General features: G+C 31.6%; 2 protein-coding genes, 1 long non-coding RNA gene and 1 other non-coding gene across 5 annotated transcripts; 3 read left to right on the top strand and 1 right to left on the bottom strand.

Moving 5' to 3' along the window:
* The first annotated feature begins 9,605 nt into the window (after positions 1-9,605).
* Positions 9,606-10,894, top strand: LOC127148120 (uncharacterized). The gene is made up of 2 exons (XR_007818780.1): positions 9,606-10,291; positions 10,587-10,894. It is a non-coding gene; the product is annotated as an uncharacterized LOC127148120 (long non-coding RNA).
* Positions 9,834-10,015, top strand: MIR156B (microRNA MIR156b). Its single transcript, NR_120748.1, has one exon. It is a non-coding gene; the product is annotated as a microRNA MIR156b (primary transcript).
* Positions 10,895-14,598: 3,704 nt separating the features above from the next.
* On the bottom strand, positions 14,599-17,993 carry LOC103494152 (uncharacterized). Its single transcript, XM_008455224.3, has 2 exons — positions 17,206-17,993; positions 14,599-15,378 (listed from the first exon to the last, which is right to left on the bottom strand). Exons 1-2 carry the CDS (start codon positions 17,365-17,367, stop codon positions 14,818-14,820), a joined length of 723 nt encoding a protein of 240 aa, XP_008453446.1. The 5' UTR covers positions 17,368-17,993; the 3' UTR covers positions 14,599-14,817.
* An 868-nt stretch (positions 17,994-18,861) lies between these two features.
* Positions 18,862-24,692, top strand: LOC103494153 (probable protein phosphatase 2C 8). Of its 2 annotated transcripts, none has more exons than XM_008455226.3 (10): positions 18,862-19,327; positions 19,636-19,744; positions 20,291-20,327; positions 20,426-20,470; positions 21,181-21,233; positions 21,836-21,997; positions 23,035-23,118; positions 23,444-23,533; positions 23,646-23,693; positions 24,306-24,692. In XM_008455226.3, exons 1-10 carry the CDS (start codon positions 19,020-19,022, stop codon positions 24,414-24,416), a joined length of 1,047 nt encoding a protein of 348 aa, XP_008453448.1. In that variant the 5' UTR covers positions 18,862-19,019; the 3' UTR covers positions 24,417-24,692. The 2 variants fall into 2 exon arrangements, with proteins under 2 accessions (XP_008453448.1, XP_008453449.1); XM_008455227.3 differs by having other exon boundaries at positions 18,873-19,327; positions 24,289-24,692.
* The last annotated feature ends 91 nt before the right edge of the window (positions 24,693-24,783 follow it).

The raw sequence follows: 24,783 nt of genomic DNA, 5'->3' as shown, positions 1-24,783 counted from the left end.
AAGAAGTCGTGTACCTGGTACACGACTTCTTGCCACGTTGGACGGGACTTGGACGGTCAACAAGTCCAAGCTGATGTGGAAGTCGTGTACCCCGTACACGACTTCCATGCAAGTCGTGTATGAGGTACACGAATTCATAGTAAATCGTGTACCTTATACACGATTTCCTTCCAAATTTCCAGATTCACTCTATTTTTGACAATATTTTGCCCCATCACCCTATTTTTGCAATTTCTTTTCACCTCACCCTATTTTTGTCAATAATTTCAAAAAAAAAACCATATTTCTTAAAACACCCCTATTTTGAATAGAAAAAAATGAATTTAGATTATTTAATATTATCACTACTCCATTTTTCTTGTAAACATAAAAAGAAAAAGAAAAAAGAAAAAAAGAAAAATATTTGGATATTTCTATCTTCTACCTCGTTGGTATCACCATTATGTTTCCTTTTCCTCTCTATCTTCGTTCACATTGTGTCTAGCGTTGGCAACGGGGTAGGTGCGGGATGGGGCACTCTCCATCCCCTGGGAAGTCTCCATCTCCATCTCCATCTCCATCTCCATCCCATTCTTTGTTTTAAAGACTTGGCCGGTTCCAGGCAGGAGAATCTTCTTTCGGAGATCGGGACCTCACGAGGAAAAATTTCCCTCTTTTTTTTTTCTCTTTTAAATTATTTTTCAATTAAAACAAAATTGAATTAATAAGAACCACATTTCAACCATTTCTTATTTATAATTTAAGTTAATTTGATTATTAAATGAAATTAAGAAAAATACAGAAAAATGTGGCCCTACTCTAGGGGTGTACATAAGTAGCCTCGTAGGAAAGTTATGGACCAATCAAAAATATTCGAAAAAAATGAACTCTATTGATTCAATAGGTAAGGTCAACCCAATTTTAGGTTGGGTCAAGTTGGATTGGTGGATTTTTTTTTCTTCTCTCCATAATTTATTTAGACAAATTTTTATATTATTTTTCAATATGCAAAGCCAACAAATTGTTATTCAAGGTACAAACATATATATATATATATATATATATATATATATATATATATATATTATATATAATCGGATTGGGCTGGGTCAACCCTACCCCTAACTTGCACAATTCTGACAGCCCGATTCAACCTGTTTTTTCTTCAATTTTTTTAATCCCAACCCAATTCTTACGGTTTGAGTTGGGTAATCCGGATTGGTCGGGTTATCGGTTTTTTTAAACATCCTTACTAGTCCATGAGGATTTTTGTCTATCTGTAATTGTGTCAATGTGTCATGTATTTCTATTTATGAACTTCTCGTAACAATTTGACAATAACAAGAATTGGGTAAGAAGTTTTAATTGAGACATATTTGACAAAATGCATGAAAAAAACAATTTGTATAATATATATCGTCATGCATTAGTATATGTTATGTATATTTAAATTTTATTAGTACATTTGATATATACATGTGCAGTAATATTCGATTTTCAGCTAGAAATATAGAATAAAATAAATAAATAAAAAAAGAAAAATCTAAAATAAAAGAAAATATTAATTTGAAAAATGCTACATTAATTAAAGATTAAATATCAAGTAAAAGCTAAGCAAGTAATAACATGATTCAATGCTGTGGTCTTTGGGCTTCTTTTTCTCTTTCCTTTTTTTCATTGCCATTCTACAAGGCCCAATTATAAAGATCAACTAACTTTCTTCCCTCCTTTTTTAGAAAGAATTTCTACACATATATCTCATTTTAAATATCCTATTTTGTTACTCATTCCAATAAATTTATGGGGGAGATTTTGAACCTCGGATCTCTCGGTCGGATATACATATTTATTATCGGTTGAATTATGTTTATATTGATAACATATTGGATACTTCATATTCAAAAGGACGAATTTATTTACGGTACTTTACATATTTTAATTATATAATAGAAAATATAGTGGATGTATTAGTGAATTTAAACGGTCTAAAAAACCAAATCGTCAAATATCACAAGGGTCTATTTGGTAGCAATAAGAGAATTCTATTTATTCATTGAGTTTGATGAATTAACACACATTTAGTAGATGGTTTATATTGTTTATTTAAATTTTTGTTTTTAAATTTTGTGATCTAAATAGTGTAGATATGAAACAAACACTTTTAGGGTTCATATAAGCGTATTATAAAAGACGTTTTGAACCATCTTTAGAATTTCGTTTTTGTAATTACTACCAAATACGTATCTGAAAAGGGCATGGAATACTTTTGGTAACTATTTTAAATGCCAAAATTACTAAAAATATTTTTAATTATCAGCGAAAGATATCCATAGACACTATAAATTACTATCATCTATCGTTGTTTCTTAGTGCTAAATACTGATTAGCCGTCTATATAAGTGTATCGTTATTTACTGTTGATAGACGATAAAATTTATTTGAACAACCATTTTAATTTATGTTTTAAAATTAAAATGTGTTTTTAGAAAGGTAATATGTTTTTTTCTAACAAAAGATATTGGAAAGAAATCAACACATGATTTTAAAAAACATCAAAATTTAAAAATTAAACGATCATGAAACCAAACCATATAACATCTCACATGTAATTGGTTTTCTTATACTCTCATCCAAAATGTATCAAAATGTTGTCCCCCTTCCTTTTAAACATGTATGGCCAATGTGAACATGGGGAAAAAAAGGTGAAAGAGAGGTTTCATTTCCATTTTTGTTTTTTGTTTTTTCTTTTCCTTTATATACGTTAAAATAGTTTGAGAGTCCGAAAGAAATGATTCATTAAAGTCGTCGCAATATAGCAAAAAAAAATCTCACGTTTTATTATTGAGAAAGAAATTAAAGAAAATCTTCAAGACATTCGTTTGATAATCTTTTGATTTTTTGTTTTCTAAAATTAAGTTTGTTCACTCTTAATTTCTTATACCACGGTTTTCATGTTACTGAGTTAGATTTATAATTAAATAGAAAAAGAAAATTAACTTAAAAAATTACTCTCGTAGGTTCTCGTTTGGTAAAATTTTTACCAATATTTTTCAAAATCAAAAGCTAATTTAGTTTAACAAAAGCTGCGCTTGTTTTTTGAATTTGGTTAAGGATTCGTCACTTCTTTTACTGAAGAAAAATGCAAACAATGGTAAGAAATCGATAAAAAAAAATAAATTTAATTTTCAAAAACCAAATAATCAAATCATTACCAAACGGAACCTTTGTTTTTCTATTGGTAAGATTTCCAAAATAACTAGATAACATTTATATAGGATTTTATCTTAAAAAACCGAGAACTAAAAACTCATATCGTTATCAACCACGATCTAAATATTCTAGATCTCGAAAGATTACAGTTAATGAGACAGTTTTAATTCATTGAGACAATTTCATTAAATAATTTGTTAACGATTGTGTTGGGAGGAGAATCAATTAGGTTAAGTTTGATTGGACATAACTTGAAAAGTAGAAAAGTGAAGTGAATAGAAAAGGGACGACCTACATCCTTCGAAGAAGGTATAGAAGAGACTAAAGAATATAGAATTATACGATTAGGGTTTATTGGGTATCTATTGTATTATCTCTCTATAGGAAAAGTTTAGACAAACATTGAAAGATTTGATAATGCATTATTACCAATTTTGAATATATAGCCAAAAGAATGATCAAATCAAATGTCTATTTCCAGGACTGGGAAACCAAAAAAACAACTAATTAAAGTGCCCTTATCAATTAGTCAAATCTATATATTCCAAAGAATGGGAATATATCTCATCAATTTAATTAATCAATTACCAGCTCCCATGATCAACAATAATATGGATGATACCAATTTGTAAGAGAATAACAAATATAAATGTTTGTTGGAGGAATTGTGGGGAAGAATGGGTGTGTTCGGTGTTTGAGTTATAAATGTTAAAATGTAATCTCTTAGTTCTCATATATTTATAAGAATAGCCTTCTTTGGTTGTTAGAGTTTTCAAAACGTATTTCTTATTTTTCGAATTTGTTTTTTTAAAAAAATTATTTGAGTTTAAAAAAAAAATTAGTTTTATAGATGATATGATTTTTAAAAAAATTGTTATTCTAATTTAAAATGTCATATAATTATTTAAATAAAAAAAATCAAATTTATTTGAGATACTAAAAATATATATTTTGAAAACTCGATCCCACATTTGTCATGTTTATTTTGTGTGGTTATCTATTAAGTTCTTTTTGTCATAATATCTTTCTAAAATTAGTCATAATAACTTGTTAAGAAAAAGAAGAGAAATTCAATATTTAAATAAAAGATTATTAGTATATATATATTCTGTAATTACAAAAAATTTGGATTCAAATCTATTTAAATAGTTGTGAAAGTGGAGGTACAACAACTGCGCTACAACCATACTTTGTTTAAAATAGAGCATTATTTATTAACTATTGTAATCCAACACTTCAAAATTAATATTAAAATACAAAAATCAATAATCTGAAAGAGGCACGGGATGCGACCTACATTATGTTTGGGCCACTTTACAGGGCCAAAATTGTCCAAATCCGATCGATAACCATTCCTTTGAACTTTACAATGATCAAATTGGACACTTTGGCTATAGTAATTGATTGGAGATTGACATGTTTGATCGACCAAAGATATATCTCATTACAAGAAAATTTTGTTTCAGATGGCAGCTTACTATTATTGAAAGAAGCCATTTTGGTATTATTGTTGCTCAAACACATGTTTAGCTGCGAAGTTATGATGACATCCCATGCATTATTTTTGATATGATTCCTCAAATCAATACTTATTTTTTAAACTGCGTGAAGACAGATTATAAATTTAACGAAGTCTTATATACCTATCTTTCTACTATATCTTCTATGTACCCTTCAACAAATGCACTAAGTTCAATATGATCGAGAGTTATAAACTCAAAACAAAACCCAATCGCTATTAGATGATTTATACAGAAATATGATCAAAGGAGAGATGTTAGGCTTTGTGTTAATTATGATGATCATTGTTGAATATTTTTGTTTTAATTTGATGTTATATGTGTAACTAAGCTATCAATGGTGTACTCATTGTGAAGGGGCATATGAGTTGTTATATTATGATGAAGGGGTGAAAGTGGGGTGTCGACACGTGTTGTGTTGGAGGTTTTGGATCACCATCGTCTTCTTCTTTCTGCTTTCTTCTTTCTTCTTTCTTCTTTCTTTCTTCTTTCTTCTTTCTTCCTTTTCTATATGGTTTATATATGTATGTGAAAATGACACAACCCCACCATTTCCACTAATTTATTCAATAAGGCTATGTTGTGATTAATAGAAAGACAACATATCTATATATCTTAAAAATCAAAGGATAAGAAATGTGTGATAATTGAGTGGGAATTGAATGAGCCATTTTGAATCTTAAACTTTTCTTCTTTCTTTGGTTTTTGTCAATGTTTTCACCTCCCAAGTTGCTACCATAGGGAATTAATCCATAGCTATACATATGATGTATGATATATCTCTCTTTGTCTCTACTTAATGGGGGAGGAATGTTACCTTCATAAATACCCAAAATGCCATAATGTTTCCAAAAGAATATGTATATAAATGTTTTATTTTTAATGCCGCTTGAAAATTGTCAAACAACCGTGCATTTTTTTAAAAAAAAATTGAATTGAAAACCTCTTGTCCGCGAGAACATATAAATTAAGCTAAGTTCATATGGGCAATAACCAAACATTTAGATATTTATTTTTTAAGTTTTAAAAACTTAATTTTTATTTACGATAAATATGTTGGCTATAATTTTAGTCATAAAAAAACAAAAAGAGATTCATCGGCGAAATTAATGTTTGATAAATTCAATATTAAGAATTTCAAAAACAAAAAATTCAGTCAATATATCGGTTTTTTGTTTTTGGATGATTCGGAAGCTAAACATATAAACATCTCTTCAGCCTCTTGTTTCGAAATCTACTTTTTAATCTATATTTTTAAAAATTAAGTCAAATTTGGCTAATAATGCGACTCTTCTATTTTCTTTTTCAGCTTTTTAATACAAGCTAAAGTAAGACAACGAAATTAAAGGAAATAGTCTTAATTTAAATAAATAAAAAAAAAAAGCAAAATGGTTATCGAAGGGACTGTACTTTGATGAGTAATGGTTTTAAATTGCAAATCTGAAAAATATAATTATTTATCGGTATCTATCATTGTCTATCATATAAAGTGATATCATTATTTATTAATATCTATCATTATCTATCATAGAAAGTGACATTTTACGAAATATCCTTGCTTTGGACTCAACGACGTTAAGTTGATAGAAAATTCGTTTCGAGATTTGTTGATACATTTTACCACCTTAATGAGAAGGTGAATTGGTTGAGTGTTGTTAAACATAATTTGGAAAATAAAACTTAGTCAAAGTTTAAACCTTGAGGGAGAGTGATTTAACATGACATTCCCCACTACACATAAATCTCTTTTATGAAAGCATATAATTTGAGTATTCAATGTCACTATTCTTAAGGTCTCCCACTCGTCACAAAAGAATATTTATAAAAATAAACAAAAACTTAGAACAAAGTATAATTGAGATACAGGGTCTGATATAGGTTTCTAAAAACTTCGAAAAATTATCTTTTTAGTCGAGTTTTTGAAGAATATATTTGTGCTTGGTCCTTAAATTTTAAAAATATATTTTTTAATCCTCAAATTTATAAAAATAGACTCGTTTTCGTTTCCAAATTTTTAAAATATATCTCTTTACTAATTTCAGAATTTTATTTTAAATAATTATATAACATTTTAAATAAAAAATATCTCTTTTTTTTCTCTAATTTTAAATATCGTCTAATTGTTTTAAAAAAATCAAATGAAAATACTTTAATTGATTTTTAAATTTGAAAATCAGATGAATCCATTCTTATCTTATCATCGTCACAATAAGATTTTGAAGCCAAAAGTTTTAAAAAAAAAATCATAATCCCCCGTCTAATTTCTCCATCCACCTTTAGATCCATCACCACCACCTCCCCTATTGTCACACGTCCACCACTATAACCATCACTATCTTCAATAAGTCTATTTTTACAAACATAAAAAGGACTAAAAGGGTGTGTTATCTTTAGAACTTATAGGTTAGACGGAGTCGTATTCTCCCGAGCTTAGACTTTAGAGAAGTACATTTTTTAAATTTTATAAATAATTTGGTAAGGGGTTTTTTAATATCCAATGTTGGAGGTGAAAAAAAGAATTAAAAAATAGAGAAAAAATATGATTAAGGGTGTGTGTGTGTGTGTGTTTTAATTAGTGATTATGATGTGAAAGTGACAAGTCCAACCATCCAATTAAAGATATGATAGGTTGTTGTGGGTGTGATAGAATGTGGCTGTGTCCAACACACATTTTAAAGTTGATTTTAATTAAATCTATGCTTTCTTCAAATAACTAAGGTCCCTTTCTTCTTCTTCTTCTTCTTCTCCTTCTCCTCTTCTTCTTCTTCTTCTTCTTCCTTCTTATTCTTTAATTTGAAGGAATAAATTCAAACACAACATGTCACATTGTATATATATATATCCTCCTAATTCACTCCCTCCCTTTTTTTCCCTTTACTTTTTCTACAATAGTATTCGTATCTATTATAATTTCTTTCACAATTGTTTAGTATATATATATATTGAATTTTGTATGTATTCAATTGTTGTTCTTCTAAGTGTTGATTTAACTAAATTTACCGTGATCTAAAATTCTAAAAGTAAATGTTAAGATTTGATTATCGTTCAACCTAATTAGGAGACATTTTCTTAAAGGGTGCTTGTTGAGGATACTATATACAACGAAAAAAATATATATCAAAAAACTTAACCATAGTTAAATTTCATTCAACCCACGAGATGATCAATAAGGTTAAATGGTTGTTATCGTTAAATTTAAAGGTAATTGTCTTAAATGTCAAAACCTTTTGAAAATATGTACGATAGTTGAATTTTACTATATTTATAAATAATTGAACTCATTTTACAATATTTGAAAATATTTCATATGTCTAATTAATTTTCTCAAATATATATCTTTAACATGAAGAAAAAAAATACTAAATATTACATTTTCTTCTCATATGTATCTATTATAAGTATTTCTATATAAAAACCTCAAAATAGATGTTTGATTGATCTCTCCTTGGGGATAATTTAAAAAAAAAAAACCTAAATTTCTTCTTTTAGACCTAAAAAAAGGTACAATTCACGTAATAAACCAATCAACCCTATTTTCTGAAACGAGGGATACAATCAAAATTTAACCTAATGGAAAGTGTCGAAAAAGCATATTAAAATTTGTAGTATAATATATTATGGACAACTTTGTTCTCTTCTCTAGATTAGATTTAACAAAAAAAGTTGGCTCGATTCCGACTCGACGACTAGCTAAACCCTAAAGTTAGGTTTTGGATGGGAGGGAATGAAAATGTGGGAATGGGTAAGTAATTTTAATTTGATTGTTGGAGTAAGAACATTAATTGAAGTGGGTCTCACTCACTGCAAAGAATGAGTCAATAGAAAAAGAAAAAACAAGATGAGAATCATAACAAACTATATTGGATCAGATTTTATGGCAAAACTCTCATCAATATAATCTGTACAACTCATAGTACAATTCAAGATTTTATATCTTATTATTCTCTCAATTTTTTTTTTGAAAAAATAAATTTAATTAAACCCATTTTTTCCCTCATATTTTTCTTCTCTCACTGCCTAATTTCCCGATTGTTATTTCTTCTCTACCAAATTATTCATAAAATTAAATAACTTAATTAGAAAAAAAAAAAACGCACACACAAGGATTTGGTAAGATATATAATTTAAGAAAGAAATATATATATATATATATATATATATATATATATATATATATATATATATATATATATATATATATATATATATATATACAGGGTTTGGGGTATCTTTTAAATATATGGAAAAAGGAAAAATATCTTTTTGGTAATTAAGTTTTTAGTTTAATTTTTATTGGGTCCCCTAAGTTTTAAAATATTGCATTTTTAGTCCTTATTTTGAGCTAGAAACTATATATTGTTATCATGTTAATTTGAGTTTTAATTTTTTCTTTCCACTTGGTCCTTAGGTTACAAAATTAATACTTTAAACGAACCTTTAATGCAAATTAAATATTTATTAATTTATTTAAGACAATTATGAAAGTAAAATTCTAAAGTTAGTTTTAATAGGGATGATTTAAACATAATTAATTATATGTATTTTAAATTATTTTATTATTAATTAATAGACAATAATTACATGAAATATTGAAAGTGGGTATCTAGTAAAAAAAAACTCTGTAAATCTGAAAACTAGAGACTTAAATTGAAATAAAAACCGAATCTTGGATAAAATTGTAAGTTTTAATTAAAAATCTAGGGAGTAAATTGAAATCAAACTCAAAATTCAAGGATTAAAAGTGCAATATATAAAAACTTAGTGGACCAAATCGAAACAAAACCTAAAATTCAAGCATCAAACAAGCATTTTTCAAAATAAAATATCTTTGAAGCGAAATATATATATATATATAACCATTCTTTTTCTTTTTTTTTTCTCAAATTCTTCTCAAAGTTTCCTATAAATAGTGACCATTTGTGTGGAGACCATTAATAGGCTCTCGATTAATCATTCTTTTCTCTCTTTCTTTCAACAAATATCTCTTTTTCTTTTCTCTTTTATTCTCTCTTTTTTTCCTTTTCTTATTTATTTATTTAGAATTATTGGATTTATTTTTTCCATTTTTATTTCCCTAAAATGAAGTTTAATTTTGTTGGGGGGCAAAAGAAGGAACATATGTGATATATGTTGTTGACAGAAGATAGAGAGCACAGATGATGATATGCAAAAATTTCATCAATCATTATTATTAATATCATTCTTTGTTTTTTAGGGTTTAGAACTTTAGAGAGAGACATTATTATCCTTATCACTATGCATTTCACTCCATTTGTGCTCTCTATGCTTCTGTCATCACTCTCTTCACCCCTTCCTTTTATATACCCCATCCCTTCACTACTTTTAATTTACTTATATTTTTCTAATCTCCTTCCCATTTCTAATCACTTATAATTTATAAATCTTCTACATATATACAGCCCTAAGAAATGTGTTGATTTTTCTATGTGTTTAGGTGCTTTGTGCAGCAGTTCAAACAGCCTAGGGCAAGGGAGGATGAGAAGAATTATTAAGAAATATGCTTAGACGTTGAGGTATTCGGATGCGTCTACTCATCTTCGTATTCTTGTTTCCTTTAATTGGTAAGGTTTTTTTTTTTTCTGTTCTCACGTTCTTTTTACTTAAACACTTTCCCTTTTGATTAACTACTCTCAAAAAATAAATTATAACTTTTTTGATAAAGCTTCAAATTTTTAGAATTAGATTGAGAAGAAGAAGCTAGAAAAAAAATTAACTGACTTTTGGGTAATTAAATTCTGAAGAAAAAGGTCTCATTTGATATATACTTGAGAAATTGATGAGCACCAGGAATAATTTTTCCTTAAGAATGAGTTATTACTGATAATAATATTGTTCTATTTTTTGAAATTAATGCAGGAAACTAATGAAATTATGATGAAGGGGTTGAAGATATATGATAATTACCAATTAAGATGCCTATATGCCAATGAGATATTAAAAGAGTAAAGTGAATATTCCTCAAAGAGGGGGAAATGAGGCTCACAACTGCCACTTGTTTGATTCATTTATATTTGTGGGTGAGAATGGACATTACTCATCTTCCCAACATTATGTATAGATATTGTGTTTTTTGTAATACCAAAAGTAAATAAATATGGAGGCAAAAATTAAAGGAGGGGTTTGGAATAAATCCTCACCTAAAAATGAAGCCATTACTTTTCATACATTCTCATAGATTATTATTCCATTTATATATTATTTTCAGTGTACATTCCATAAATAAATTATATCTTCTCTCCTGATCTCTCCTCCCACTTTGGTCCATTGGATTTTAAGACATGGGATTGAATTAAGGAACAAATTAAAGCTTGGGTTTTTATGGTGTCATAAAATTGTATTCAATTTTGGATAATTACCTACATTTAACTAAATGATAATGTCTCACAACTAATTGTTATATTATGTGGGATTGAGTGATGCAATAATCTAATTATTCTTTGTTATAGTAAAATTAAACTGGTGTTGTCCAATTGATTTTGGTTTTGTTGTTTTTTTTTGTATGTTATTATAGGAAAGCACCAACTTAAGAATATTTGGGCTTTTATAAACAATAATGTCTAATAGATCAAAGGCTTGAAATCCCTCAACCTCACAGTACTTTTTGGCTAAGAGAAATAAATATTATATGTGCAAATTTAGAAAGTAGAGAATTTCATGTTGAGAAAGGGCTAAAAAGAGGCTTTTTTTTTCTCTTTTTAAACTTGGCATATATGATAAAAACCCTCAAACATATACATATGATCAAGCATTTATATTGTGTTGTGATTAAAGGGAGATAAATTCTTAATGTGAGTTGGTGTGAAGATCATATGTAAGTTAATAGGCTGATTAACTTTAACCAAATCTTTCAACCAATATAGGCAAAAAAAGAAAGATGAAAAAGGTGAAAACAATCCAAAAATGATTGGATTGACATGATGGTAAAATATCTCCAATGGGAGAGGAGAGAGATTGAGGTACTAATTTAAGGGGTGGGTGGGCAAGTGGGGCAACAGTATTTGTGTTCGTATGTCTTTTTCTTCTCTTGAATAAGGCATCGAAATATTATTCGATCAAATTATCTTTATCAGCAACAATATATTTGTCTAAAGAGTGAGTCATAACATTACAACGGAAGAACACAATTCCCTAACTTTAAAATAACTATGTCACCTCACAATAGATGACACCAAAAGAAGAGAAAGAATTAGATAAGATCAACGACACCATCCATATTTCTTACCATCACCCCCAAGCCAAGCCCCCCTTTGAATGAGGAACATCATCAACATTAATTTTCAACCAACCATATGTATTTATGTTTGTTCATTGCACATAAAACGGCGTTATATTTTAGAAGTCTCTTAAGATAGAAACAACCCAACTAACTACTCCATCGATCAACTCCTTGTCACATCGATCAACTCCTTGTCACAAACGAGAGAGTACAGAAGATACAATCGAGAAAGACATCTTTCCACATCAAAGGACATGAGAGGGAACCAAAGCTATAATATAAGCATATTTGTTTATGATATCTCAACAAAAATAATATTCTCGAAGCATCCTTTTTATTAACAAGATTGATTGCTTCCACCCTATATCGACGTATCGTTGGTTTCGAGCCATTCTCACTCAGTGCGATCACCCCTCGTGCCCTGAGTTGATGAGGGTTCACAAGTTTTTTGATGGGTTGATAGGTAGTTTATAGGTTTGACACTGACAGCCCATGTCTTGTGGAAGTAAAGAAACACACAAAAGAGGAAAGATTCCAATTGCACTTGCCCTTGGGTCTCCCCCTTCCTCCCACTTTCAACCAGCTCTCTTAGATACACACATATACCCTTTCCAACTCCTATCCCCACATTAAAAGTTTTATCTTTGATCTTTTTTTCTGGGAAAATGATGCTTCATAGCTTATATGAAGCAAGTGAGTACCAAACAAACTAAAAAGAATAAAGTTAATGAGTGCCAAATTAAGGGCGATATAAGAATATATGAATAATTGAAGGGAGGAAGTTTTGAAAACTAATAAAATGGTAAACTTCCAAATGGTGTTTAAGGATCTTAAATTGTTATTAAAAATGTGTCGTTTTATATGAGTTGTCTACTTCTTACCTTGGAGGAATTTATTTTATTTGATGATTGTGAACATAGATGTATGAGAGATATGTCAATGTTTTGAATCATATCAGTGTTTTATATATTAGTTTCGATCATGACAACCCTTCTTGATTTGCCAAGAAAGTTTCTGCATCGAAAGTAAATAAAGAATTCGATTAAATTGTTTTCACAATTGAGTTCATGCTACATGGCGTGCAACATTAAGACACCATCTTAAATAGCTTATTTAAGATTTCACTTCAATATTGATCTAGTAATGAGTCTTCGCTATGTATACAAGATTCTTACGAATTTGTATACGGTCGATTTGGCATTAACGCTAAAAGCATCACAATCAAGGTCTTAACCAGAAGATTTAATCATGAGTTTCAAATGACACCTTAAAAGTTAAACGATAAATTTTAAATAATACTAATAATATACATGGAGAAAGATGGGCTACATATGTAGGTCAACAGAAAAAAATCAATTATGAATGTCAACTCCCTTTGTTACTTAAATTCATCAATCGCCAAACCTCTTCAAAATCTACAATAACTGCTAGTTAAACCACAATGATACATCTTGCAAAATTGGCAAATGGTCTTACCCAAAAGTTCTCATTTGAGTTTCCCATATTTTAACCCAAAAACATTAAGTGCTCCACTATCTAGGCAAACACCACAAAAACAACCCTCAATATCAGAGTTCCACTCCCAACTACACATATTACTATTATACCTAGCATGCAATACAATATATTCAAGAACTTGGGCCACTCCATGAAAAAACCTTGAAGATGATGATGATGATGATAAGAGCGACAGCCCTAAATGGACTTTGTCGAGTCAGAATCACAGAGAATGTGTTTGATCCAGGAGAAAAGGATGAATAAAAAAGCTTGACTATTTGGCTCCCCACAGGGGATTGTCAACGCCATCTTATTGGCCCTGCCAAAGCTGGCTGCAGTGTACTGTGGCACACTGTTGTCAACCACAAAACCTGAATGGCTGCATTTGGCCATATTAGGCAGTTGGTTAAACTTTATGGAAATGGAAAATGAGAGAGAATTCAACAGGATATTTCTGAATTGCAATAAAAGAAAAAGAAAAGCATCCAAATTGACTTCCACCCACTTCACTGTGTTACTCACCCAGTTATGTCCTTTAAATCACAAACAAAACACATTATGTTGTGTTATTTTCAGCTTACCTGGCGTCTCTCTCTTTGTCTCTCTCTTTGTCTTTGTGCTTTGACAATTAAAACAGATGTTACTGATCTGTACAAATTAAGCTTGGCCATTATTGAATGTCTACTACAATATAAACCAGAATTCAATGGGACAAAATGTTACCAAATTACAGCCATAGCTTACCTGTAATGGAAGCACGATAAAGATATGATGACTCTCTTTTGAATCATCAACCGTACACGAACAATATTCATTTTGTAGAGATGTTGGGCAAAGGTTCAAGAGGTAATTAGTGAGTTTGACTTTGTGTTAATTAAGGTGTGGGAGTTCAGATTCATATCCTTAGAATGAATTTAAAATTAACAAAATTAGTGCACGACTTGAAAGGTAGATTCCAAATTTATTAAGTTCGGGCATATAGAAACATCATTAGCAGGCAATGAGCTTCCTCCGATGGATGATAGAAGGTGTGATAGCAGAGGTAAGGGATAATAATGTTTTACTACAGGGAAAAATGAATGATACAAACAAAACTAAGTGCAACTTGAATTAGAAACGTTGAGAAAAAATGCATTCAAATATATTTCATTCCAATTTGGAGAATAAAACCAGCCCTTCATTTATTGGCACTTCGTCAAAAGTTGTCATTATATAGACAAGTTAATCTATAGTCTTCAGCAATCAGGAATTCAGCTGAAGCAAACATATTTAATGACTATATATTAGACTATGTTGGATATAGGTTTGGAACATTGAAAGATATATATTCATAGAACTGCCTAGATCAAGGGTATTACGAGACTCAAACAGTACTTACAACACCTGACGAGGTGATTCCAGATCGACTTCCTGGTCCTCCTTCAGTGATCGGCTGTGAAGTTGCCGTGTAAAACTAGTCGTTGTGTCCAAGAAATAAAGAATACATAACATTATACAGCAACAAGCAAACATAGGAATTGGCCCAAAAATCCACAGAAAGAGAGGGAATGAGAAGTAAAATGCTCGCAATCCAACGGACCAGAAGTGGCTGCCTCGATTCAAGTTTCTGGCAACATACTGAATAGACTCTTTCTGATCTCTCCACGTAGGAACAGTGGCCAAGAAACTTATATGAGCATAGTATCTTATTGACTGCACATTGCATAGAAAAGCAACAAGGAAGCACAACAAGATTGAGAAGTACTTGATTGAAGTACAAAGGGCAGACTTGTTGCCATAAATTAGATGCAATTTTGCATTACTCATGTCAGATGAGCTGCTCACAAAAACACCAATTAACGAACTGAGAGTTATTGCTGTTGTTGCTAAAAGCGTAGATGCCATTATGTTGTTTCGTATTGTCTGAACAGCTAAAACACCATTCTTCAATGGATCCTGAAAATCAAATATTGCATCATGTTCAAGCCTCAAGCATACAGAACAGAAACCTTGAACTGAAGAAAATAAACTGCCATTATCTAACATACAGATATGTGTTGGTTATGTGAAAACAACAATGCAAACCGTAGTCTCTGCAAAAAATAAGTGATTCATTGAATGGTGAAGAGTTCTACTTTAAAGGAGCATAGACCTCTGTCTAATAGTACAATTTCTGCACAAATAAGGAGCGTCTAAACTTCTAGCTTGTTGTTATAGAACTAAACTTAGAAGGAGGTCAAGTTAGAATTGCATTGAAGAACTTTCAGTTTTCACATGAACTTGTGGTTTTACTAAAGAAAGGAAATATCCACTCAAGAAGATGATTTTCCCATGATATCATCTGTATTTCATAAAATTATGGCCTTATAAGACTTGTTTGCTTGATAGTGCCTATAGTTTCAACTTACATGTGTATATTGCTCCAAGGGTAACAAAAAAGAACGAGAGAACGAAAGTAAAAGAAAATTATTTATGTATGATAAATTAGAAGAAAAATATGGAACAACAAGAAATGTGGAAACATAGTGGGATGTATTTCTCGAACTACACCCCTTGTGTCATTTATACGAAAGAGAGCCATAAACACCTAACTCAAAGAAAAAACAAAATTAGACTCCATTAACATAGAAGGATAAAAGTTGTATACTTTCTTCCAAACTACTCTTCACATCACAAGTGTAGATAATAACATTTTTTGTATTAGCCTGATCTTCCATATATTGATCTTATGTTCAAACAAATTGCATCCATCGTCAAAAAAATCCAAATGAAGTCACTTTTCTCATTTCACTGGAGCATTTTGAATACTAAAAGCCTGAGTTTTTCTAATTGGCCAGGTTGACCTGATTGAAACTTGTATCATTAAAGTTGGTGGCAGTTCACATGGAGATCCTCTATGATAATTAAACCCCTAAACCATCATGAGGGAGAAACATATTTGAACTTATGTACAAGATGTTCTTTGACCGGGTGTTACCATCTAATTAAAAGTCTAACTTGGTCAATGCTGAATTTGAGTTGCCAAAATGAGCATTGTGCTTATAGTATCAATCTCAAAGTCAGAGGTTCCATTCTCCTATAACAATGAATTTGCGTTCAAATTAAGCAATCAACATATGAAGCTGAAGTTCATGTTCTATACTCTTTGGGAGTTGGGGAGAACTCAATGCTTTTTGGACAAGGATAATAGGCACTTATGGCTTCAACACGGGTGTATTTCATTCCCATTTTAGTCTGTCACATGGAGGAACGGTCCTAGCTAAAGCAAGCATGCTATAGAATTGAAAACAGTAGCATAATTTTGGAAAACTCCGCTGATAAAGACTGGTCAAAACTGGAGTTTTTTAAAAGTTCCAAGCTGACTCAACCTAACAGCTAAAGATGTTGAACTCAAATAACAGAGAAATCAGTGTTGAAACAGCGTACTGCTACAAAGAGGACATCCATCTGTCTTTATCTCAAATACAATTTCATGACTATAACAGTGACCACATGAGCATGAAAGAAACCATTGTCAAGTTATAGTGATCATTCAAGTGATAAGATTTCCATTTGCTAACCGTGCAAGGAATTCCAAGGACGTGCTCAGTACCAATGCCCCACCAAAAATAGAATCAAATCATTACCCAGCAGATAATATACAGTTTACCCATCACAATTCAATTGTCAAGGCATCTAATTCTCACATAATTGTCTAATTAGATAAAGATAGTATTCATAACCCACAATTGCGAATAACAATTCCCGCCCTCCAAAGAAGTTTTTGAAACTCAGGGAACTTACAGTCATCACGCAAAACACCCATTGGCGGCGAGACTCGGCGTTGAGACCAATGACCGTCCGTCTGGGATTCCGATAAATGGTAAGAACCAACCATAAGTGATAGACCACCAACAAACAGAGACCTAAAGGAACCAGAAGAAAGTCAATAGCAGCCTCCTCCATTGAAGCTCAACACTCAGCTTTCTCTTCTCGCTTCTAATACCCGATGGAACCTAAAGGACGCCGAATAGAATAGACTGAGATTGAAGCAAAGGAAAGACAAAGGAAAGACAAAGCAGAGCCTTGCAGAAAAAGGAACTCGAATAGTTCCTATCAAGAGGTCTCAATTCACAGACAACGGAATCAGATCCAGCAAGCTCGAACAAGAATCGCCTATATTTAAATTTGGAAAAGAAAAACGTACAAAACGATTTTAGTTTTAAAATAGTGATGATGAAATCGATCCTGTTCTATAAAGCTATCCACTACAAGTAGTGGAGGTATTTCATATTTGGACACAAGTATCAATGTTGCTTCTCCACGCCATTTTTTAAGAAGTAAAGAAGCTGAGTACTGTTTTTATGGCGAAACCCTAATGTTGATGATCTTCAACCATGACAATGAAGGAGAAGAATCGGAGGGGAACTTCCCCAATTGGTTCATCAGTGGCTGACCTTTAGCTGCCCCCCCATTGGATGATGAATCAAAACATTATACTTTTGTCATTTTTTTTAGGGACAAAACAAAAAGGTGTATTTTAAATAAAAACAAACTGTAATCGAAGAGCTTTGATTAAGATCAAATTTCTATAATCGAATGTTATTAAACACTATGAACTGATTGCATAGATGATGGATTCCAGAGTGATCATAGTGTTAGAGAGAGAGAGATTTGTTATTTTAAGGACTCAGTTCAGTTGTACATTGTTATGTTATACCATAAAACAAAGATAAGGATATAATGTTTACCCCAACTTTCTTAACACACACATCTAAATGCTCAAACCATTTTAAGTTGGAGCTTCCATACACCTTTTAAGTATAATTTTTGGTGGATGGACAAAGCAGAAGGAAGTCATCTCGATCCTACTCCCACCTCGTTTACTTCTCTAATTCAATTTTATTTGTATTTATTCAAAAAATACTATTTGAAAAAACATATTTCTAACTCAAACGTCGACTATGAGAGAAGACCAAAGTTACTAAAGCATGAAAAAAATGTATCTTTTGGTGACTAACTTATACCATGTGTCACCTTATTTTCGCACATTCTTTTTTCTTTTTTTGTCACAAATCAACTTTTTAGATAGTGTTTGGTGTAAAATGTTAACAGTTGAATTATAATAGTTTAGGTTTAAGATACAAATTATTACAATTTGAGTTATAATATGTAAATTTCTTTGACTTAGAAAAATATAGTAAAAATTTTAAATAATAATTAGTAATTTTTACAAAAATAACAAATGATTTTATAAAAATAGAGATCATGTCATTACATTCTTTAAATTGTAAAAGTAACATATTGAAAAATGAATAACACTTGATAACTAGCGTTTGGTAGCCATCATATTTGCTATATTCACGGGGCTGTTTTTTCAAAAAAAAAATTGATGCAATTTCTCTGATATTTATGAAGAGTATATAACCAATAGTGTAATAGTATTATGATTATTACACTGTTGGTTATGTTTTAAAGCAAATAAATAAATGAAAACGGCCCTCTCCGTCGCGGGAAGTCATTGTATTAAATGATTTCACTTCTCCGGTGGCGATCCTGAGATAGGGTTCTCCATTTTCTTCTTCACTTTTCTCGAATTTTCTTTGTACTACAATACAATGGCCGATACTGCTAAATCAATTCTCGAAGAGGAGACTTCTAAGTTCGAACCCAAGTCCAAGCGCGGCGCTGATGTCGAAGATGCTGATGTTACTTTGAAGAAGTTTAAAACTGAAGCTGCTGCCGATAAAACTGGCGCTAGGAACTTGGAAGCTGTTAATGGTGATGAGGAACTTAAGGTCATCAAGAGGGAAGTCGAGTTTGTGATTGAAGCGGATGCTGCGGAGGATAAAGGGTCTAGGCATACAATGGAAGATGCCTGGGTTTTGCTCTTGGATGCAAGCTTGGATTTTCCTGGGAAATTGAGGTTCTTAGTTGTTTATTACGGTTTTATTTCATTTCTGTGTGCCCTTACTGAGTTTTTATCATATGTTTCATGGGTATTATCATGAATTGACGAACTGGTATTAGGACGAAGTTGCTCCTTTTTTATACTGTTGATGGAATTGATTAAGAGTATTGTTTTTAATAAAAAAAAATTAGTGCTTGACAACCAATCAGAATACTTTTGAAGTGTATTTAACACCAGTGCTAAGACGCGGTACATTATGAACTTCAGTGGTTTATTCTGACAAATTGTGAAAATTTTCAATTAGTTCTTTGTTTCCTGGTCAGATGTGCACATTTTGCTATCTACGATGGACATGGGGGTCGGTTAGCTGCCGAGCACGCTCAAAAGCATTTGCATAAGAACGTTCTCTCATCAGGGTTACCACGTGAGTTGGTGTGTTTTGCCTAGTCTGTTTTTCAGCATATTAGATTAGTTAATAGAAACAAGGACCTCGTAGGTTGAAGCTGTTTTAAACTGTTTATGTTAATTCATGCCAAATGAAGGAACAGTGGCTAATTTAGTCCATGATGTCCATCTAGACGTTAAAATAGATATTAGAGAATATACTTAACATGTTGATTAATTTCTATCTAGCAGATAGCATTTTTTCCAGAATAACCTGAATTAACTGCAAAATAGTTGTACTACTTTGATAAATAACTCAAAAGGCACTACGACTCACATGCTAGTACTTTTGGTGATGACATTGTTTTTAATCACCAACTTCAATTTTTGGGTACGCTTTAGTTGATATCTGCCTGGCTGGCCATGATATCCTATAACTTTTTATCACACTATCCATTTCCTTGGCAGTTTCTTCACATGCATTCTAATCTTGGTATTGAGATTTTTATGTCATCTTGTCCTGGTGCCCTGCACCTGACTATATCCATATTGTCTGACTCCTGCCTCTATTTTTACTTGTTCATGTCGATCCAGTTGGATGTAAAAGCAACAAAAAAGGCAATACTTGATGGTACGAATGGTTCTTTTTGTTTTTGTTTTCATCAATGACTTGGGATTTGTTGTATTTGCAACTTGATGTATTTAATTGCCTTTTTCTATATATTGTAGGGTTTCGGAAAACAGATGAGTCTCTTCTTCAAGAAAGTTCTGCAGGTGCTTCTAACTTTTGAGTTATGTGGGCTGGTTACTTTCATAATTATGTTTATACTATAAAAGAAACCTTAGCTGTTCTATTTGTATCAATGGGAGTATAGAAGGGTTCAGTCTAATTGTCTTCTAGTAATAATCATGTATATAGGCCATGGCTTTTCATTTTGAAAAAAAAAATTATAATGATAAGAAGAATAACTCATCAAGTAGGAAGACAAGATTACCCATTTCTGAGAAGGCAAGAAGTTAAATAACTACAATTCATTTGGATAACAAAAAGGTGTAGTTGAGTGAGGCCCCTTTCAAGTCAAAGAGGTTCCATTCACAATCTTGTGAAATTTTGTGCTTCTTATATTAAAAATAAATAAATTAAGTTAAAGACACAATCCTTTGTTCACTAAAAAACATCTGTGTGCGAGTCTAGGCTAATTGTATACAGGCCACACTTCCCAAAGCACATGTCTCTTGACTGGTCTGCAAGACTTTTAGTTGACATGAAAACCACGGCTCAAAGGCAAAGGCACTTGCAGCAGAAATCAATTTTAATTTAAGCAATTATTTGAAAAATAAATAACATGCTGTTGCATTACTGTGGTTGAAGATAGAGATAAGTTCCAATCATACCTCATGAGAGCAAATCCAGGTGCTTGGAGATTTCTTAGGCTATGGTTAAGAGCCTTAATTACATCTTGTTGTTTGACAAATTGTTTCAGGGGGATGGCAGGATGGTGCTACTGCTGTTTGTGTTTGGGTCTTAGGTCAAACAGTAAGTTCATTTACTTTTTTACTATTGACCTGCTGGAAAGCTAAATATTTTGAGATAAAATCCATGTATTTGATTCAGATGGTTATTTTAAATTTGAAAAGGTTGGATGGTATGTGTTAAGTTGCTTTAAACTAGAGCTTTTTAAGTAGATCTTTAAAACTATTTTCCTTGTATGATTGTTGCTACTTGAAGACAGTCTGTGTACTATGTTCTTCTTAGGTTGACTTGGATACTCTCTCCTTTTCAATCAATTCCTATTTTCTCATCATCACAGTTTCTCCCCCTTCCTCACAGAAGGATTTGGTTGAAATAATTTGATAAAATTAGGATAAAGTTGAAAGTTTTTAACAGATAAGGACGAATTTGGACAACACCGTATATATAAGGCCTAAGGGACCAATCTATATTGTGCCTAAACGGTTTTTGTAATTTCTTTTGCAGGGCACATGCTTTTAGAACGGCCATTTTGTAATGATCATAAATGTTGTTGTCGTTTTTTCCTTTTAATGGTCCAACAGCTTGCTTAAGTTATTGTTCTTTTTGTTTTTTATTGATTTCTTTGATTTTCAAGATAGTGTTTTTCTGACTAAGGGATTTTGTAGGTTTTTGTTGCTAATGTTGGTGATGCTAAAGCAGTTGTAGCCCGATCTTTGACTACTGATAAATCAACAAATAACTCTAATGGTGGAAGCTCTTTAAAGGCTATTGTTTTGACAAGGGAACATAAGGCAATCTACCCACAGGAGAGAGCTCGCATACAAAAGGTAAGAACCTTTATTCTTTTAAAGAAATAAACATTCAAAAGGTAAGAACTATGGAGATCGATTATATGTGTTACTAAAGAAAAGAACAATAAAAGAAAAGAAGGCACTAACTCGAAGGGTAACAGCGAGCTAGACATACAACACAGTGAAGGATTTAAGGTTCAATAGCATTATAATCTTTGTGTGGTCAATGAGAGATATCATCTGAAGATTCAGAACTATACCACACTAATTTGATAGTTGGAGCGTTGTATATGATATCTTATCATTTAAATTTAAAGATTCCTTTTATCAGAAACAAGAAAGGTTCGGAATGTCTTTCAGCCATTTAGTCTTTACATACATCTCCTGAAGAGCTTAGGATATTTAGTGTTTCATTGGCAACAAAGAAGAGATGGAATAAGGAATGTTTTTGTTTTTCTTCCCTCCGCTAGCTCTTTGTCAACTTGCTTCTTGGCTGATAAGAACCAAGAATCAGACTCTTACAGTCAAAATGATGACCATTGTACGAGTGAATCAATTTTCTCAAGTGAACTTTTTGGCAAATGCACAGTCGATAATAATACCCTTCAACAAGAGAAGAAATCTATGCTCAGTTCCTTTGTGATGCTTAATTATCTTCACTTATGCTGTCTATGATACATGAGATCAGACATGTCTACTGCCTAGTGAATCATAGAGTTTAAAAGTTTCATCCGTTGGGTGAACGTTTTGGGTTCTCAAATGGACATTTTTAAGGTTTCAAGTCACATGGATCCATGGAGGGGGCATCCAAATTTCAGGAAGGGGATGCTCCAGTGGAAGTTTGAAACAAAATGAAATAGTATTAACTTAGGAAGAATCTTATGTGAATTTCAGATACTCATGAAATAAACAGCCTTAATAAGATGTATGAATGTTTGATGTTGTGCAATTTTAAGTATGTATGCAGCTTGGTTAGTGCATCACAGAAATGTTGCCTGCATTTATCATTGTGCATCAAATTGCGCTAGTCTTTGTCATCCTGATTAGATCTAAAAAAACATGAATTATTCCAGGCTGGTGGTGTTGTTGGTTCAAATGGTCGCTTGCAGGGTCGTCTTGAAGTTTCTCGGGCATTTGGAGATCGCCAATTTAAAAAGGTTTAGTGCATTGATTCATACACCCTTTTTATCCAATAATTCCTGGTTTTAGTTGTTTACAGTATAAAATCTCACGGCAAAGATTAAGATGGATGAGAAACATAGCATCTTAAGTGAAATTATAACAAACTGAAATCTTTTAATTGACAACCTTTTTTCTGTGATAGACCCCAATCTGTGGTTGACCATTTTCCCGTATGAGCTACAACCAAATGTTCTCTTTTAAGCTGCTTTTATGCTTAGCTTTAATTAAACTATAGCCAAATGTTCTTTGTTTGCCATTTTTTTAACTGAAATCTGAGCAGCAACCACATAATACTTGCAGTTGGGTGTTATCGCAACTCCGGACATTCATTCTTTTGAATTGACTGATAGGGAACATTTTATCATTCTCGGATGTGATGGACTTTGGGGGGTTAGTTTGACTCTGAGTGCTATTGATACTTTTTTCCTATCATTCCTGTTATTGTTGTCATTTCCTTATCTCTTTTTCTCTTTCCTTCTTGATCTCTTTCAAAAAAATTCAGGTTTTTGGACCAAGTGATGCAGTCGATTTTGTGCAAAAATTATTGAAGGTAGGGGCACTATGAAATTTGGTTGGCTATTTCAAAGTAAAACTATTGGAGCAACATTGACATTGTTCTTTCTTTTACAAAGTATATTTTTGCATTCTTTCATGATCAGGTTGAGTTGTTGCGTTGATAAATTTTATTTATTGTTATTGGTTGTTTTCATTTATTTTACTTTTTCAAATGTAATAACTTTAATGAGGAAAAATGAACTCTAGATGGAGAGTCTTATTACTATTTTAATGTTTTAAATTACGGAGATGCTCAGTTGGTATTTTGTTTGATGACATTGTTTATTTCACAACATAATCTTGAATCTAATTTCACAAAATAACCTCTCTCTCTAATTATATCTTCATTGCTATCAATCTTTACTCAGTGAAGGTGATAGATACCATACAACATTGACTTGTATTTTGTTTGAAGACATCGTTCGCTGTGTTTCAGTGACTTGAGCATAAAGAATTTGAGCGTTATATAGATGTACAACTTCCATTGCTTTCAATTTTTACTTGGGCCATCTGTTAGTTAAATTTTCGTGAGAATCATGGTAAGTTGTTTAGTGTTATTAAACACTCATGTTGATCAAGTATTACAAAAGATATCCTTGTTGAACAGGATGGTTTGTCCGTAGCATCAATAAGTCGACGTCTTGTGAGGGAAGCAATCCGTGAGCGACGCTGTAAAGATAACTGTACTGCAATTGTCATTGTGTTCAGGCCCAAATGATAAGGCAAAGGAATAATTCCAAGTCTGAGATTTCTGTTTGACTAGTGCTGTATAAGCGAGCTCTCAAGATGCCAACTTTTTTGTACAAGTGGACTGCTTAGCGAGTTTGTGGAATTCCCAAGAGTTAGAGGTATGAAGTATTTGGAACTGATGTGGAAACAGTGACACACCAGTGTATAAATTTATGTGCAACTTCAGTTTCAAGATTTTGTAAGATACTGATGTTATTACCTTCCAACAATATTGTGCAAGTAAAGATTTCCTTAGTTGTTTGTATGTTGGTGGAAATATTTATGAACACAACTATAGTGTTGATTTCATGCTTAGATATGTATTCTTGTCTATGACCAAACAATCAGGAGTGATG

Source organism: Cucumis melo, chromosome 2, assembly GCF_025177605.1.
Source record: "Cucumis melo cultivar AY chromosome 2, USDA_Cmelo_AY_1.0, whole genome shotgun sequence".
Lineage (NCBI taxonomy): Eukaryota > Viridiplantae > Streptophyta > Magnoliopsida > Cucurbitales > Cucurbitaceae > Cucumis > Cucumis melo.
This window is presented reverse-complemented; position numbering and strand designations above follow the sequence as displayed.